The following is an 18,099-nucleotide window of genomic DNA, read 5'->3' on the forward strand; positions in this document are numbered from 1 at the left end:
ACAAGAAGACAGAGAGGCACAGAGAAATGGATAATACCACTCGGTGTCTAATAAAACAGACTAAAAAAAAATCCAGCCAACATACATAACTGTATCAGGTTCCCCTCCCTCTTTTTAAGGGACAGCTTTTAATACCATTCTTACAAAAACACATGATTCAAAAAAGGAAGGAAGTGCTTTGAGGGTTTTTATTTAAAGCTTGACAGGATAAACGAATCACAGTCTCATTAAATCACACAAATCTCAGGCTGCACACAAGACTAAACCACAAGAAATAGGACGTTACAAATCCTCATGCAGTTCTACACTTCCAGCACAACAGCTCGTTTTATTTCTGCTCTTGGCAAGGTTAGAATAAAAGGCTTCTTTTCTTTGCTCCATAAATGTTTTTAGATGCCATATTACTTGAACTTAATACAGCAGTAATTGCCCTGGAAAAGGGCAATCTGAATTGCTTCCTTAAAGAAGGAAACATTTATACTAACACACATATGAACAGAGAGTACAGTTACAAAAGACCTGTTTCAATCCCATCACAAAAAACTTGACCAAATTCACTAACTCTTCCAGGCAGAAGTGATTGGAGAATTTTGATTTTCCACTCTAAAGCAACATTTCTGAGATATACTAATTATCCACATCTCTGTATAGCAGTACATTTTACATCTGCCAAGTATGTTCTTACTGTATGTTTTTAACACTGTAGGAAGTTTTGCTTTCCTTTTAATTACTAACTTCTTTATTAGACTGTAGTATGTCTTTTTACATTTGTTCCAGAAAGCAAGCCACTCAGCTCTTGTTCAAAAACTCTAATATAGAACAAAGTTAAACAAATTGTTCCCTATTACTCAGCACCGTCTCAGTGCCAGTTCCCATTTGTTTATGCTAGCAAAGTAATTGTAGGAGAATATTTAGAAAATTATCATTGTTAACATCTCATTTCTGTATATTCATACATATACATACAAACAACATGCCTTCTATGTGCTTATTTGCCTTAGCCTAAAAGCTTGAATGAAAAATTTCACCCAGGAAGAAGGCTTGCCAAACTGAAGGATGAAGTCAGTTTAGCCCTTTGTTACATTACCATCTAAAAATGATTTTTCCTGGACTGGAACAATTTTACCCTTTTTTTTGTATATTTTAATACTTAACATGACTATGCTGATAATGAGCCAACCTACACTAGCTGGGATATTTTGGTTGGCTTTCTAAAACAAAATGAAGTAGTATGGTATTTTTTCCCCCTCTCTTTCTTTCTCTCTCCATTCTGGCACCGTTTTATGCATGGCTGTGGGCAAAATTAGTTTAAACTGTGACTAGATCAACAGAAATCTCTTCTGTTGGGGATACAGCTGTTTCTAACCTGACATGAACCACTGAAATCTGAATCCTATCCATCTGGAAATTTTACAGAGAAACAGGATCTCTAACAACTACCAACATGAAACTAGCATGAGCAAAAGTGACAAATTAAGGTTGTTGAGTGGGAGCTTCATCATTTTCCCGTTTGTCAATCACTGATGCCCATGTGCGGCACACAAGAAGTCTTTTCCCCCAGCACTTGCCATTCACTCCCTGCAAACACAACTGGCTTTTACAAGATGGAAGATAGCACCAAAAAAAATTAGGTTCTCTGAAAGCTCTGACACCATTAAAACAATGAGAAACTGAGGTAAGTGAGAAGCAAGACAGAGCTGACTAGCTCCCAAGATTATTTACATTAGTTCTTTTTGTTATAAAAGTTAGAAGAATGGGATAAGATTGAGGCTATCCTCACTGGATATAACTGTAGAATTACCATTTGATGGTAATTTTCACCATCGTGAGAGAGAACAAAACATAAACCCATGTATTTTGAGATCTACAGGCTACTACAAACAAATCTGTGAAAGAGTAAATATTTTACTTTCCAAGATACTTAGCAGAGGTTTATTTGGTGCCATACTGGCTTTAAAACCTGAAGCAAACCTGCATATATGTAATATATTCCCTTCCTTCAATTGTTCAACAGATAGGATAATCAAAATTTTCATTAAAATATTTCTTAGTATTTCAAATGCTGGCTATGCACTTCTTGGTTTTCAGCCAACAGGAAGGCCTTTGAAATACCACCAATTTCATTAAAAAGCCCTCCTTCTAAGACTCCCTTTAAGCAGCCAAGACATGCAAACTCCTGCCTTTTGCACACTCTGTTTAGAAGATGTAGATGCATTTGCTGAGAAGGTGCTGATGAAGCACATCCTCCTGCCCAGCACAGAATGTAGCCATCTTCTCATCAAGATGTCAAAAACATCTGAAACTCTCCTCTCCTCCTGGCAGCAGTCAAACCAACCACTGGGAGAATTAGGCAAAGAGTTTGCAAGGGTGGAGATGAAACATTTATTTGACCCTTGCCTAGGATAATACAACCCCAACCCTTGCCTGCAGCTTTTACGTGCTAAAGGCATGAGAGAAATAACAAAGTAAAGCCAATTCACTGCTCTAAATCAATCAGAAGAAGGTTCTCTCTACCAACATGAAAAGAGACTGTTCTCACAAAGAAATCCTTGTTTTAACATAGATTGATTCCTCAGCAACACCCAATCCTGTCAAATATATTCCGCTGATGGGGTTTAGCCTTCCTTCAATCCCATTCAGACAGTAAATAAATGGGGAAAAATGTTAGGCTGATCTAAAAACTAATGCTTAACATTTCTAAAATTTTCAGGATTTTTGCTTTTATTTCCTGATTTACATCTACACTTCTAGTCAGGGTGTTAACAGAGATATTTCACAAACAGCTAAAACTTCTATAGCAGATACAGACTATACTACACAGGATAACTGCAAGCAAAGCAAAATTTTCTGACTTTTATCAGACTGGGTTGTTGGGTTGTTAGGTATTTTTGAATGTTGGAGAAAAACGCATTGAAGTTCATACTAAAGATGAGTATAAAAATACAAATAGATATATCAGAGGCAATCATAAGTGATGTCAAGCAGTGACGAGAGTCTTGTTCTGGTGTCGAGCTGTGTTCAGTCTGCTCCAAACTCTTTCAGAATTTTCAGTATCTACGCAAAACAGTCTTTTGTGCCTGTTCTGCCCTAGGAAAAGAGTACAATTCTTAGGAATCTGTATTTGGACATGAAGCAGTACAGCAAGGCGCTGGTGATCAGGTAGGACACCTGCCACTAGCAGTAAACCTATCAATCACCAAACCTGTTCAGAGACTCGATTAACCCAAATTCACCATTCCAATAAAGCAAAAGGAAATCTATCTGGGAACAGTATATATGTTTTAACCCACTTTAATGCATTGTATAGTTTCATAGTACTTCCAGTAACTGTAGTGACTTTCATTATATAGACCCTCCAAAGTGAAACCTGATATTAGATCTAACAGACCCTGGAAGGTCATGAGAGACACCAGGTTATTCTCAAGAAGTAATGGCAGAACTTTGTGTGTTCCCATAACCCCACCAGTGCATTGATGAAGAACTACAGGAGAATTCTGTAGCACCTCACAATCCTGAAAGGACATTTAAATAGAGGGATATAAAGACTTTAAGATGAATTTATGAGCAATTGTTGACCAGTCTACTTACAAACCACATTAATTCAAACACATCTCTTCAAACACACAAACAATTCTACTTTTCCACTTCAAGAGCCCAAAGCTGTGAACAGTAACAGCCACAGAATCTAGGGCTTTTGACTTCAGCATAAGTAAATGAGCACCACAGAGCTTTTCTTAAGCAAGAAGGCAGACAATATGTTATGCCCTACAAGAACCAAGAGAAATATTGTTTGAAGTTAGATGGGGAGGAGCGAGTACTCACACCCACAGATCTGAGGATCAGCTCTGGACCCAGAACCCCTCTGACAGTATTTGCAACAAACAAGATCTCACTGCAAGTCAGAATCTGGACACTGTCAAAATTTAGTCTAAAGATGCTGTGCTATTACAGATTTTCTTTTATTTTAACTACTTTTTCAGATCCCCAAACCTCTTCAGATAGCTCCAAAAGCAGCAGAAACTATTAACAGTGACCTAATTTATGATAAAATGGACTTATCATACTAATGAGATAACTTTTTTTAAACTTTAATTGTTCAGATTTGATACAGCTCTTTAAGAATCCTATCCAATGTGCTTTCACAAATCTCAATGGGCAGTATTTATCTGACTTATTTACTAATTACTTCCAAATTGCAAATGTCCCTCAGGTCTGAATCATTTTTGATGAAAGAATGAGCAGGCTTTTATACCATGAGGGAAGAGAAATTAAAGGAGAAGAATTTGTATGGTTCAGATCAGGGTAATGGAAAGTTTGATTTCTTTAAAGTGTTTTCTAACTTTATCACCACATGCAGTTAACAATTTGTATTTGCTAAGTGTTCTATGCAATTGCCTTGCCTAGACCTCCTAGGGATTTTTTAGTAAAAGGAGATAATCATTAAAAGCCATGGCAAAAGCCGTATTCCAGACTGCAGATACCGTAAATGTCATGGTCTCCATAAACAAACGGAGCATGGACAAGCACATGAAGAATAATCACGTATTTTCAAGACACTTAAACAGAACATGCCCAAGGGCACACTGTAGAGGAGCCCATGTTTCCGTCAGTGGGTAACATATACAGTCTCCTTTCCAGGACATGAAGAATCCAAGTTTATGTGAATTCTAATACATCACTTTTTTGCCAAGCACACTGTTGTACAAAACAGGTACAATTCAGTTTAAAATCAATTCACCTGGATTGGGCATCAGAGAATCAGGGGAAAAAAAGACTGTTAGTATATGACATTAGCTCCCTAAAAGCATTGTCTTTCTTGGAAAAATACTATTGTTAATATAATGAATACCTTATGTACTCTATGTACTTTCTCTACTGCTCCTATCTCTCCAGCATTTCAGCCAGTGATTGATAACTCCAGATTAAAGTCATGTGCCTCCTCTGGCATCACTATATCATTATAATCACCCCTCAATTTCAAAAATTTAGAAGTAGTACCTCTATTCTGAACTCCCAAGAAGTACAAACCAATCGTATTGCTAGAAGTCTTGACCCAATTTCTCTTTCTCTTGTTGGCACTTTTATTTAGCATATCTGTTTCCAAGTCACTTGACATTTTCCCTAAGTACTCTGCATACATGGGACTTGCAACTGTCTTCTTTCATAACTTCACTTCAGATGGGCAGAAAATAAATGAGCAGAATCTTTTGCTTAAAAAGATACTGCATTTCAAAGAACAAAACCCTAACTTTTTGTTTAGGAACTCTGAATTAAAAATTCAGTTTCAGTTTATATCCCTAAACCACAGTGGAACTGATGTGGCATTGAATTTTACTTTCTGAGAAACTTGGGCAGCAGTGTAATGAGGAACTCTTGTTGCTTTGCTGTTACTGACCACTCTTCTGCCTTATAACCAACTCCAAACAATTGAGGGGAAATACCACATATAAAGATGCTGACTTTAATTCAGTGGTAAGGGAAGGAAAACTTCACACTCTCTAACACATACTTACAAGGTAGATTCAGCACTCAAAACCCCAGCCGGTCCATCTAAAAGCTTTCTTGCCCTTTCATGGTTCTATTATTGTCTGGCTGTTAGCATTCCTACCTTATTTACTTAAAATGTTAAAAGCCAGTAAATAAGGAACTAATATCAAGGACTTAATTAATATTTTAATTAGTCCCACTTTAAAAACTATTCTTTAGAAAATAAGTGAGAAAATTCAGAAACAGGGTTAAAGCACCTCAGTCAAAAAGCAAACTGCTGTGGGAAGATGCCTTTACTTTCTTGAGCTGGATCAGATGTCTATCTTAGCCATGCTGAATTTCTCAGCAGTCAAGGCTATGAATTACTATTGGCTGCTTGACTGATTAACCATGGTGCTGGTATGCTTGAGACCTTCCAAACACAGCAGGGTTATTGCAGCAGTAGACAATACTATAATATTGCAGTATTACAGGCTTTGCAGTTTGCTATTCCTTCTCTCAGCTTGTGCAACGGGTTCATTGGAAACTCCTTGGAAACTTTCATCCGGGAGCACAGGATGGAGCAGCACCAGTAGTAACTCGGAACTTTGCAGCTCCACAGCCTGAAGAGTGCAGACATACTATTTCCAGAAAGGAGATAAAAATTCTTTGAAGTGACCAACTCCTTCAAGGTCCTGCTTACTGAAGAAATCATGTAGAGAGTCACTATGCAGGCACTCCAGTGATATACACCTGAGCTAACTCAGCAGTCAAAAGATGCATCCTCAGATCTACATATTTAGCTTTGCATATGCGCTTTGATGGTTCAGGTTTTGGTGCTATCATCACCTGAAGAATTCTCAGGGCAGTTTCAACTGTAACTAGTCATTGTTTTACAAAAAAACCCCAAACCTAATGTCACACAGGACAGAAGCAAAGTTCCACATATACAGTGTGCTCTACCTAGCACTGGTGTCCTATTTATCTCCTTATGACCTTGCAAGAGAAATATATGTTTCAGAGACTGTAAGATTTCATTATTTTAATTCCCTGTCCAGGAGTTTTCCATAGGATTTCTCTCCTGCTTGAAGCTTTTGTAGACTGTAGTGTATACCTGACCACTGGTTTAAGTAGCTGTGATCACATTACTTGCACCCTGCACCCTTTTCAGTGGCTGCCTATATAGAGGCACATTGATTTTTAGCTGACTCTGCTGGTCCTTTCAGTGCTCCTAATAATAAATGGCTGGAGCAAATAGAAAACCTACTGATCGGTGTTTTATGCAGATACCCTTCTACAGGAATGAACCCAAGGTAAACTACTGTAACAATTGTATTTTTGGTGTCTGGTGTTCAAGGTAAGAAGCAGGCATGCCCCCCTGGTACAGCTGCTAGGCTGTAGCAGTACAGACAGCAAACAGGACAAAGACTGGCTTTGCACAGACACACAGAGCACCTCCTGGTGCTTCATCGACTGCAGAGTTCGGCAGGTGCTGAGTGGTCCTGCCTAAAAGACAGCCCTACCAAACAGTGCTGCACAGCGCCCTGTCTCTTCAGGAGCAGCACCTCCTGACTTCTGCCCAGGCTCTCCTGGAACTTTATAACTTAAGCCCCATAAAAAAATACAGATAAGCAGTGACTTTGAACATTCTCAGCCCTTGCCTCAGGGTGAGGGCTCCTTCCAGCCTGACATCTGTTCCAGCCTTGCTTTCTCTGTTTATGCAGTGGCTCAATCAAACTAATTAAATGTCTTGAAATACAGCATATTTAGAGACCTTTGCTCATTTGGCTCCATCCAGCAATAGCAAGTACCTGCAATAGCATGCTGTGGTCTTCATATCATTCAGAAAACAGCAGCCAGAGCAGAGGAAAGCACTGGTGCACAACCAGGTCCCACCTTGTACAAAAGTCATTGCTAAGGTGCCTCTAACTTGAAAAATTAAAGGCACTTCCAGGCCCACAAATATTTTCTCTCTGTTTTTTAATGCCTATCTGAAATCTTGCAATTTTGAATGCAAGATATTTCAGCCTACAGATTTTTGGACACAATGAAGGGCAGCCCAAAAGCACACATGGAGAATACTGATCCCCATCTTACGCCTTTGCCATCCTCACAGATTTCCACAGCAGGAGCTGCCACTAGGGAAATCCTCAATGCCAAGCTGGCCATCAGTCAGAAACACATTTTGCCTCGAGGTGAGAGTATAACTAGGCCAAGAGAGATACTCTCTTCTACTGAGCAGAGAGGGAAAAGCTGTATGAAATGGTGATCTCTCAAACCAGACACTCCAAAAAGCTCTCAGAGACAGTATGGTGGGAGTAGGACTCCAAGTGCAAATTCTTCTCCAGCAGTTACAGGGCTAATGCTTCTGCCTTACCACATGTGCCTATAGCCAGCCATGCACACTTTGGCTCCAACCTACACTGCTCTGAATTCATCCTTAAAAAAATCCGAAATAAATAGCAAAAGTACAATCAGTCTGAACAAGCGGTGAACAATGCCATTGGAATGAATATTAACTATGCACAAACATTTCTAATGGAAAGATTAGCTTTCTATAACAAACTCTGGTTTTAACCTTCATAACTTCAACAAAGTAAAACCCAGTCACATGAAATTTCAGAGTCGTGGTCTCGTGCCAAGGAAAGCTCCTCTGGAAAGTTTTAGGTATATCGGCCAAGGCATCTTGAAGATATGAGAGTTCCTGAAAAGTGAGGTGTTCTCCATTTCTTGGACTGTTCCCTAATTTTTTTTGGCTCACCATAACTTATAAATGGTTGGCTTAGACATTCCAAATTTGCTTGGCTACTACTGGTGCCTTTGACTAGTTGCAGGCTATTTTATTACTAAGTGTGGGTTTGTGCAAATTCTGAGCGCTGCAGTTGTTAACACCACATGTTGGCTTCTGCATGCCGCAGGCAAGCCAGCCTGGCCCACTGCAGGCTCCTCCATCACCTCATCAGCTGCGCTCAGGAGGCAGCTCAGAAGCCCAGGACCCTTCCCTCAGGTCCGGCTGGGTGTAAGAACTTGGCTGGACTTTACAGATTCCATGGGGAGACATTTTGTCAAGCTGGAGGGAAATGGTCCTGGAGTGCTTCCCACCCTCACCAGTACCAAAGTTCTTCTCTTGGAAAGGTGAACACCAGACACAGATGGTTTCCTCCCCTGGCTTACTGTTGTCCTCTTCCTTCTCCTTCAATCCATACTTAGCCTTACTCTCTGATGAACTCAAAAATTATTCTCAGTGATCATCCACGTAGCTCCCGACCCTCCACGGATTACTAATCCAATCTATTTTCCATTTCCATGCTGATTGCAGAATGTGTGCTGGCGTCTGGGTGCTCCTGCCGCAGCAGATTCCCCCTCTGCTCCACTCTCTCGGTCTCCAAGGCGCTCCTCTGGACCAGGAGCCTTGTACACATAGACACAGCATGGAGCATTAGACTTCTGGACAGGAACACCCAGAGGGAAGATTTCAGCCCTCAAGAAGCAAATTTGCTCCCCTGAGCAAACTTTTAATTTGTCTGATGAACCCTGGAAAGACTGTGGGTATGGAATTCACTCCTGATGGGGACTGTTCGGTTCACAGTTTTGATTTTGATAACAGATACTATGGCAACCACATGTATCACTTGACAGCTTTCAGCATGGTCAACTACTTTAAACAATTCTCCTTAGCCTTTGATATTTCCTTTGACAATGACTATCACCTGCTACCTTGCCAGGAAAACAAGCATTGCACAGCTGACTAGTGGTGGGAAACATTAGGCCATTAAAACACTTCCCAGGGAAGTAAGTTTCTACATGGAAACAGTGTTACAAAGAGACCTATGCTTTTTGAGATGCACACATGCATGACTCCCATTCGCAGGAGCTACACAAGTGAATCCAAAGTAAAGATGATCCCACACAGAAAGCGCCTTTTAAGAATGACATGTCATTAGACCTTCTGCATCTTACTTTTGCTCTTCAAAAACAAAATACTTTGCAATGACCAGGACCCCTACATTAAAAACCAAAGCTGGACCTATAATCACCAAAAAAACCCAGAAAATAAAAATTATCTACCGAATAGCCAGTAAGAAGGTTTTTTTTCCACATTTCTTACCCAATTGGAGATTCATCAGAGCTCTTTCATTTGTACCAACTTCAAATATCTGTTCTGTCTCCATTAAAATGCAGATAATCTAACTCAGAGGTTTTCTCTTCTCAGGAGAGACCATACAATGCTCAATCAAGTTTTACAAAATACATAGCCCTGTGCTGGGCCGGCACAAACCTGCAGAGCACCAAGGAAAAGCTACAAGAAGAGAACTTCTGGAAGCCTCTCGCAGAGCTCCAGCCTCCACTGCCCTTTGGGAAGGGTGCTCCGAGCTCCAGCCCGCCTGCCGCCCTGCGAGCTAATGAAAAGAGCATGAGCAGGATCCGCAGGCATTTTCCTCCCCCTCTCAATCCACAAAGGGCGAGTCACAGTCTGACCCTAACTTAACACTCGGGCTGTAAACTCACTTAACACTTGTAGAAGAATTTATTTTTTTCAAACATACTGATGGCAGCATATGGCCCATCGACAGGTTTATTATTATAAGACACTTTTTCCACCAGGTTATAGTCTTTTTTATAAACATATGTTTCAGCACATAATAAAACTCCTAAGAACTGTTTCTGAAATGTGCAGGCTACAGAAACTACTTTTCAAGGTTTGTCAAGACAATGAAAGAAACAATGTTTAAAGAGACTTCCATTTTTCTAAAGGTCTTTCTCTAAATGTCTTTTAAATCCAAGGGTGCTTGGGAGTTATGCATGTTAAAAAAAAAAAAAAGGAAAGAAAAAGAAAAATGAGTTCTCTTTGTTAATGCCACATTCCTCTCTATTTTTTCAAAGGAATCATTTTTATACTTAGTAAAACTTCTCCTTCCACTAAATAGACCTTTTAAGTATGCTTTATATCAGAACATGTGGTTTATGGGTGAATGATATGATTCTGAAAATTAGGTGGCATATTATAAAGAAAATGTAAACACCACACTGCTAAAGTCACGCTAACTCATTGGCGCAAAGGCACCCTTGACACTCGGCGCCCTTCAGCTGTGCTAATAAAGATCTGCGTGTGGAGTCAAGGCGCTCTGATCACAAACTTCCATCCATCTGCAAGACTGTATCCAAGTCAAATGTCTAAAAACAAGTCACTGCTTGATCTTCCTATAGACCACATTTGTGTTCTGAGGAAAGAAGGCCTCGTGCCTACGCAACTATAACGCAATTTCTGTGTTAGCACCACTGTCTTTAGGGGGAAAAAAGTCACCTAGTCTACACTGCTTTATTTAAAAAAAAAAAAAAAAAAAAAAAATCCTATGCTCCTCTTATTCTTAATGCTTTCTCCCTCATATCCCACAATATATTTAGCCCAAGCAAGCTTGATTTTAAAAGCAGGCTCCTCAATACATCAAAATATGACCCAACTCAGATAAGTTTGCTAGCAGCTTTGTTTCCTACCACCCAAGTTCAGAGTCGCCAGCAACTAGAACACAAACTAGGGTTCGCTGAGGTCTAGACCCTGAGCCCGCTTAAAGGTGGTATAAAACCTTTCACTAGCTTTATGGGACTGGATATCAGATCTGTGGTTCTCTGAAGATACCAGAGGCCTTACAGAATGTATGATACAATGATATATTAAATACTCCTTAGCACTAAAAATTTTGAAATTGCTTTGAATGTTTCATTGGTATTTAGGGTATTTCAAGAAAGAAAGAGTGTGTTTATCCCCTTCCCCCAGTGATACTCTCCACAAAAGGCAGATGTTTTAAGACACTGGAAAAAATAATCATACACAAGCAGATTTGAAGCTTAAAGAATAAAAATCTCTAATTTTAGCCTAAGTATACCGTTACAACTGGCATGCATACGCTTGCATTCAAAGAAAACTCATTCATTAAAATTAATCACTGGCTTCTCAGCCAATTTGTCAGTTAACTACTGCCACGTCTGGACGTGATTAGTTAGCTTCTCTGGGAGATACAGGGTGCCCTCTATAATGCTTCCACAGGATGAAATCCTAAACCCAGTGAAGCCTTTGAACATTTTGCAGGCAACATATTCACATGGAGTCCAGACCTCATGGAAGCTGCTGTAGGATCTACTTTTTTTTGCTTTCACAGATTAAGCCTTTCTAGGAGAGAAAGGCCAACAGCTTCGACAATAAGCACGCTCTTTCTCCACCAGCACACGGAGCAATCACGGGTCCCTGGGCTGTGTTTGGAAACACTTAACTGGCGGGATCGGCTTGAGGCTAAGATGAGGCATGATGTATGAGGATCCTGACAAGGGGGCTGGCTCTGCTCATCTAATTGCAGTTGCTGATCCTGTGATGTGGAAAGCTGTCTATTAGAAACCACATTTCACAGGTGACTGAACAGCCATCAGATGGTAACAGCTTTCATTTGTTACTGACCTCCCTTCCCTGACGAAGAATAAGGGTGAATGGCCCAATATCCCATTGTCAGTCCAGAGCCGAACACCTCCTGCTTTGTGTAGTGAATTATAAAATATCTGCATTTTGCAGATTGTGTTGAAACAGCACTCCTAACTAGCATTTTCTCACCTAGGCGTTAGCCTCATAAGAGAATGGCAAATTCTTCGCTACTCCATTAATGCAATGTTTGAGAGCATTTTGGACTAGGATTGTAGAGTACATCACTATGTTTTTATACATAGAAGGTATTTACTCAGAACATCATGGACAGACGTGACTTGGTATTTCACAGAGACAGGACCAGAGCCTTTGCTAAGAAACAAATATGACAGTGACTAGACTGAAAGTAGTCCTTCCAGTGATGGACAGAAAGACAACTCCACTACCAAAATTAAATACAGAACTCAGCACAGTTACTTTAAACTGAGGATCCTATAAAGATATCTCATCAAATTTTACATGCTCCAGATCTCTGGCTCTATCAATGATATAACGGATTCAGAAAGTGACAGAACAAATCTCCCCGTCTTGCTAAGCTCACTGTATCTGGTTGGCCACATATCTTCCAGCCAGACTAATACGTATCACATGTGAAGAAGAAACCTTTCTTTCCAAGGTTAACAGCCATTTGGTTATTACAAAGATTTTGTGTTCATACCTCAGAGCACTCACAGTCATTTCACAACCCCAGCTATGTAACACCCTACTCTGGGATAGCATTCGTACAATTTAATACAATAAACAGTGGACTATACAAAACCTGCGGCGAATCCTATTCTGATGACAACCGCAGGGCTATGCAATGAATAACATTTACTTTTCATTTACATTTAGATTTCTTAAGCACAACTTCCAGAAAGCGCAGTGCGCTAACACACACACAACCAGCTGTACGGCTGCATCTCCAGTGAAACCTAACAGCAATCCAGGCCACCACACCTCACAGCTAAGCTCTGTTCCACCTCCCCAGCTCCTGGCAAGACTCTGGCCATCTTCAGCAGCATGGAAGAACTTGCCTCTCCAAAGTGACTGGTGTCAGAGAGGGTTTTGACGGTCTGCAGGCCAATAAGGTCTGCCAGAGCATCTGTAGGTGCAAGCTCCCAAGGTCAAGGACCCTCATCAAGAACACTGGGAACAGCTCCTCGATATTTAACTCTTCAAGTGCTTATCCTTCTGGAAAGAGACAATCTCTGAAAAATGCATACAGCGAATGGAAGGCTTTTGGCATACTTTGCCCTTAAGGCCAACTATTGAAGCACTGATTCCAGTCTATGTAAAATTTTCAGACTGGATAAAAAGAAATCTGAATTTCTTTACAAGATTATTTTTTTAAGAAGTGTTACAGATCAAGAAAATCAGTTTTCTATAGTTGAACATTAGAAAAAAATGGATCTAAAATACAAAATGTTCACAAACTCAGTAATGAGTATCAAGAGTTTTTACAGGTATAATATGGTAGCTGTACTCAGCTTTTCACGTGATCTTGCATTCTAAATATGTCACCATGAGTTCTACTAGAGGAATATGGCATTTACTGGGAAATTAATATCTGTAATTAAGCACACAAAGAAGGGTTTGCTGAATCTGAACCCTTTATTGTAAATCCTTGGTGGTGCTGATTTCATCCCATGCCACTCCTTTCACGCTTCTAACATAATTTTCAATACACAAAATGTCACTGGAAGAAATACTCTTAACTTCAGTAACCATTTAAAAACTTTAGAAAGAAAATAATTATTACAACTTTCCCATTTGTGCCATGGATTGATTGATACCTAAATATGAATTAGAGAATTTTAAGGGAGCTCAAAACACATTAACATACAAATGGCATGAAGAACAATTGCTCTGGATTACTACCAGCAAAATCAAAACACAAATGCTTTTAGTTATGCAAATTGAAAATGTAGTGTCAGGACTGCAGAGAGCCTAAAAAGTGCAAAGTTCAGGGAAAAGCCATGTATGCAGCTGCTCCAAAAATAACCATAGTCAGATAAAAGTCTGAAAGCAATTATTTGGGGTGAATATTGTACACACACCACTGCACTAAGCTTCTGTAATTAAACAAGGCAAAAGTTCAGATGGCGCCTAATAAGCCATTTACTACATTAATTATATTCAAGTGTGGCAGTCTAATGCTTGGTAATAACTAACAACAAGGGAAATAATTTAAAGAAAGTATCTGATGTTGTAAATTTCTCTCGTTTTCATTCATCAGTACCAGTCTTGCCAGCCAGCCTTTCTAACACACTTCAAACACATGAAAGGGATACTGCTTAGTGTCAGGAAGAGCGATTTAAGGGTCGTAAACCTTTAGGCTGAGGACGCCAACAGCCTTACTCAACAAAAATGATCCCTTCATTACAAAAGTAGCAGTAAAGTCAGATTTTCCATTCCTCGAAGCAAGTCCCTACGTCTTTGTTCCAAAATCACAATGCCACAGGAGCAACCAATCTTTTTTTGTAGCAGCAACAGCATCTTAGCAAACCTCTGCAGAACAACAGATTTCCCACTGACCCTATTCCCTGGATTTGCCTTCACACTGATCACACAGCCTTTGTATACATCTGTGATTTTAATAGTATTTTCAGCAAATTCTTAACAAGATAATTATTATTAGAGAGATACTTAATGAATTTTGGCTTATTTTAATGCCATTAGTAGCTAAATACATGGAAAATGAACCTATACCATATGCCCAAGTACTTCTATGCAGAATGCTAGCCAACTCCCTAGCAAGTACAGTGAAGTTTCCAAATCACAGTTTGAAAATGACTGCAGAGAGATTTGCATACTATTTCTGATGGGCCAGTAGCATTCCAAGAACTCATGTAAAAGTCAGCATGCCCCAATAATTCATGCAGTAAGCAGCACACATAGCATCAAGTCACAATGCAACTGTTAGGATGCCACATCAAGATGCTGTTCTACCCTACTTAACTAATCTGCAATTAAAAAAAAACCCAAACAAATTCTGTAGTATTAAGGTTATCTTTTAATTTTGTTTTCTCGATTTTAAATTGAGATTTTACTTATGCACAAGTCTACATTTAACATAAGAGGGCATATACCAATCATTTTGCAGATTCCAAAGAACAAGAGATCAGATGAACACACAACTTTATCCATGACATCTTTCCACTATGACATTTACGTATGCAACCCTAGCATCTCTTCAAGCTCCTTTAAAAAGTTTTTGTAACACTCTTCCTATTGTTTGGCCTTTCTTTTCATGTCCTCGATAGAAAACACATAGCAAACCATAGATGTAACTTTGCAACAAACCTCTAATATTTTGTATACATCCTCCTACTCTAAATGTGCGGCATGGACAATGCTGGGAAATCCTGTCCTCTGCCCAGATGAAGTGTAGAACAGAAAAGAGCTCTCTGACAACCATTCTAGGAGTTTTAGACACCCTTAACTCAAGCAGAGAAGACTTCTGCCTACAAAGTTTGAAGTTTTCACTTACCAGATCTCAAATCCAGCACTTCCACAGCAAATTGAAAGAAGAGCCTGCCTCCTACAGCAGAGGTGTCCACAAAGTTGTAAGTTACAGAAACCAGTGTTGAGTGTTCTTGGGTTTGAGTACACAGATAGGACCTGACCTCACCTCCAGACCCTTTATCACAGCTTCTCATTCAGCAAATACAGCACATATTTTCCCAATAGTGCAGCAGTTGGTCTTAGCAAGATACACAAAAAATTAGTAGGGATCCATGGCAGGATTTCCATTCAAATAGTATTTTAATCAGAAACTGCCCATGAAAGAATAATACCTCTAAACCATAGTTCAAATTTACATAAATAATAAAACCCACTTAAAAGCAAAACAAAACACAACAAACAAACAAAAAACCACCACCCTACAAAAAACTGCAAGAGCTCCATCTTTAAATGGAAAAAATGTGATAATTCTTTCCCCATATCTTACAGCCCCAACACTATCCAAACCAGCTGAATTATTTTCACCTAAGTTTTCCACAGAAAAAAAAAAAAATACATATACATACATATATATGTATTAAATTTACCTGGATGCAGACACCACTCCTGGAAGGTTTCATTGCAAAAGGGTTAAAGTTCAGAAAGTTTGCATGACTGAAAAAGGAAAATCACATTAAAAAACATACAAAAACCTATACCTTGAGGTTTGCCGCTGCCTCCTGCCTCTCTCTTAGCATTTCCCTCCACATCTGAAATGAGATGACTAAACGTTCCTCCAAGTTATCACCTAAATGACTTGAATGAGTAACCCAACCAATTTTTTCCAGTACCAAAAGAAACACATTGCCGTAACAAAATAAACTAGAAATGGTAGTTGAGCGTTAGAAATTATAACATTCCCGATAAATTATAAAACGAGACCACAGAAGCGATCCACACCGCTTAGCAGAGGCGAATTCGCCGAGACTTTCTGCTTTCCCTTTGAGAACATCGATTTTTATACGCTACCACAGCTGCCTAACTATTGATAAGAGCAATCTGCAAAAGCAAATATAGAACTAAAAGAACAGCCTGGAAAAGCAACCACAAAAAAAGGTCTCATTTAAATTCCTGGAAAGCGCTGCTTCTCTAAACGTATCTATTCAAGCTCTCTTGAGCAGTCGAGCCCTCCTGAAACACACCCTGCACACTCCCCGCCCGAAAACAGTTAAGCCAAGAAGCCACTAAGCCATGCCACTGAGAACCCATATGGCTTCACCTACAGGCTTTCCTTCCAGCAAACGCCGCACGGTAGAAATCCTCCCCTTCTCCATCACAACCCACCCCCCCCCGAAAAAAACCCCCAAAAATTAACAAAAAAAGGGGAAGCGCTCTCCGCCCGGGGTCGCCCCTACGTACCGCGGGGCTCTCAGGGCTCTCTGGGGGCCCTGCCCCCCGAGGTGCAGCAGCCGGGGCGGCGCGGGCGCTCCGCCTCGCCGCGTCCCACGCGGAGCCGCTCCCCCCGCATGCCGGTGGCCGCCGCACGCACAAAGCGCCGGGCAGCGGCCGGGGGCGGGCGGCACCGCGGCTCGGCCGGATCGCGGCGGCACGGGCGGCTCGGCCGGGCTCGGCAACCGCCCCCGGCCCCGGGAGCCGCCCCCCGCACGCGGCCGGGCGCCCCCCGCGCCGCCGCCCGGCCCCTCCCGGGATGGGGGTGCCCCCGCCCCCGGTACCTCGCGGGCGGGGCCGGGCGCTACGGCGGCGGGGCGGGAGGCTGCTCTCGCCGGCGGGCGGAGGGGCCCCGGGCGGCCGTGCCGGGGCCGCCCCCGGGGCCGTGCCGCGCCGTCCCGGCTCATTGTTCGGGAAGGGCTGCGGCGGGAGGGGGTCGCCCCGGCGGCGGGGGTAGCTCCGCGCTTTCCTCCGCGCGGGCAGGGGGCTGGGGACGGCGTCGCATCTTCTCCGCGTGGGGGGAGTGCGCGGGGCCGGCTGCAGCGGGGCGTCTTCGCCCGCGCCGGCGGGGACGGGGGGATGCGCGGGGATGGGGCGCCGGCGCCGCGCCTTCCCCCGGCGTGGCGTGGCGTGCCGGGGCCGCCCTGCACCTTCAGGGGTCTGCGCTGGAGAAGTTCAAAGCGGCAGGGAAGGGTGGGAGGGGCACGGGCGGGGGTCGGCCGCCTTCTCGCCTTGTCTCTGTGCCCTCCGGCTGCCGAGCGCGGAGAGCGCCGGAGCGTACCGGGACCCCGGGGGCCGGCCGGGGACCAGGGGGTCTCTCCGTGACCGGTCCGGCAAGTTGAAAGCATGGTTCTTTCCTTAGCCCTCCGCCGTGAGCCGGGGCCGCGGGACTCCCGCACTCGCGCCGTGTGGAAGCGCCGCAGCCGGCTTTGGCTCTTTAAGATTAGTCTCCGTTAATTAAAGAAATATTTTAAGCTTAAAGGTCTCCTGAGAAGAAACACATTAACTCGCTAATAAAGCGGGTAGGAAAACAATGCGAAACGGGGCTGCTGGATCAGCGATCACAAAGGAAAGGAGAGATCAGAGAGATGCTACCGGAGTGCGGTAAATGCGCCCTCCCGCCGCCGGACACACACGGATCGCTCCGGTGGGACTTCCAGTGTCTGTCCAGCGGCGCAGGGAAAGGGAAATGTTTTCCGTGCAGTTGTTGCTGTGCTTTCTTAGCTTGCTGAAAGGCTAGAAATACCTTAAAGCATATTTTACTTTTGGTTAGTAGTTTACTATGC

The 18,099-nt window shown here is 42.0% G+C and overlaps 1 protein-coding gene across 1 annotated transcript in view; it reads right to left on the bottom strand.

Moving 5' to 3' along the window:
• ST6GAL2 (ST6 beta-galactoside alpha-2,6-sialyltransferase 2) overlaps positions 1-16,873 on the bottom strand; it is a 50,145-nt gene extending 33,272 nt beyond the window's left edge. Inside the window, exons 1-2 of the mRNA XM_040056467.2 lie at positions 16,784-16,873; positions 15,973-16,039 (exon numbers count right to left, since the gene is read on the bottom strand). Coding sequence (XP_039912401.1) covers positions 15,973-16,005 — 33 coding nt within the window. The 5' untranslated portion in view covers positions 16,006-16,039; positions 16,784-16,873. The remainder of the gene's footprint in view (positions 1-15,972; positions 16,040-16,783) is intronic.
• Positions 16,874-18,099: the final 1,226 nt, after the last annotated feature.

This window comes from Hirundo rustica, chromosome 2 (assembly GCF_015227805.2).
Source record: "Hirundo rustica isolate bHirRus1 chromosome 2, bHirRus1.pri.v3, whole genome shotgun sequence".
Taxonomy (NCBI): domain Eukaryota; kingdom Metazoa; phylum Chordata; class Aves; order Passeriformes; family Hirundinidae; genus Hirundo; species Hirundo rustica.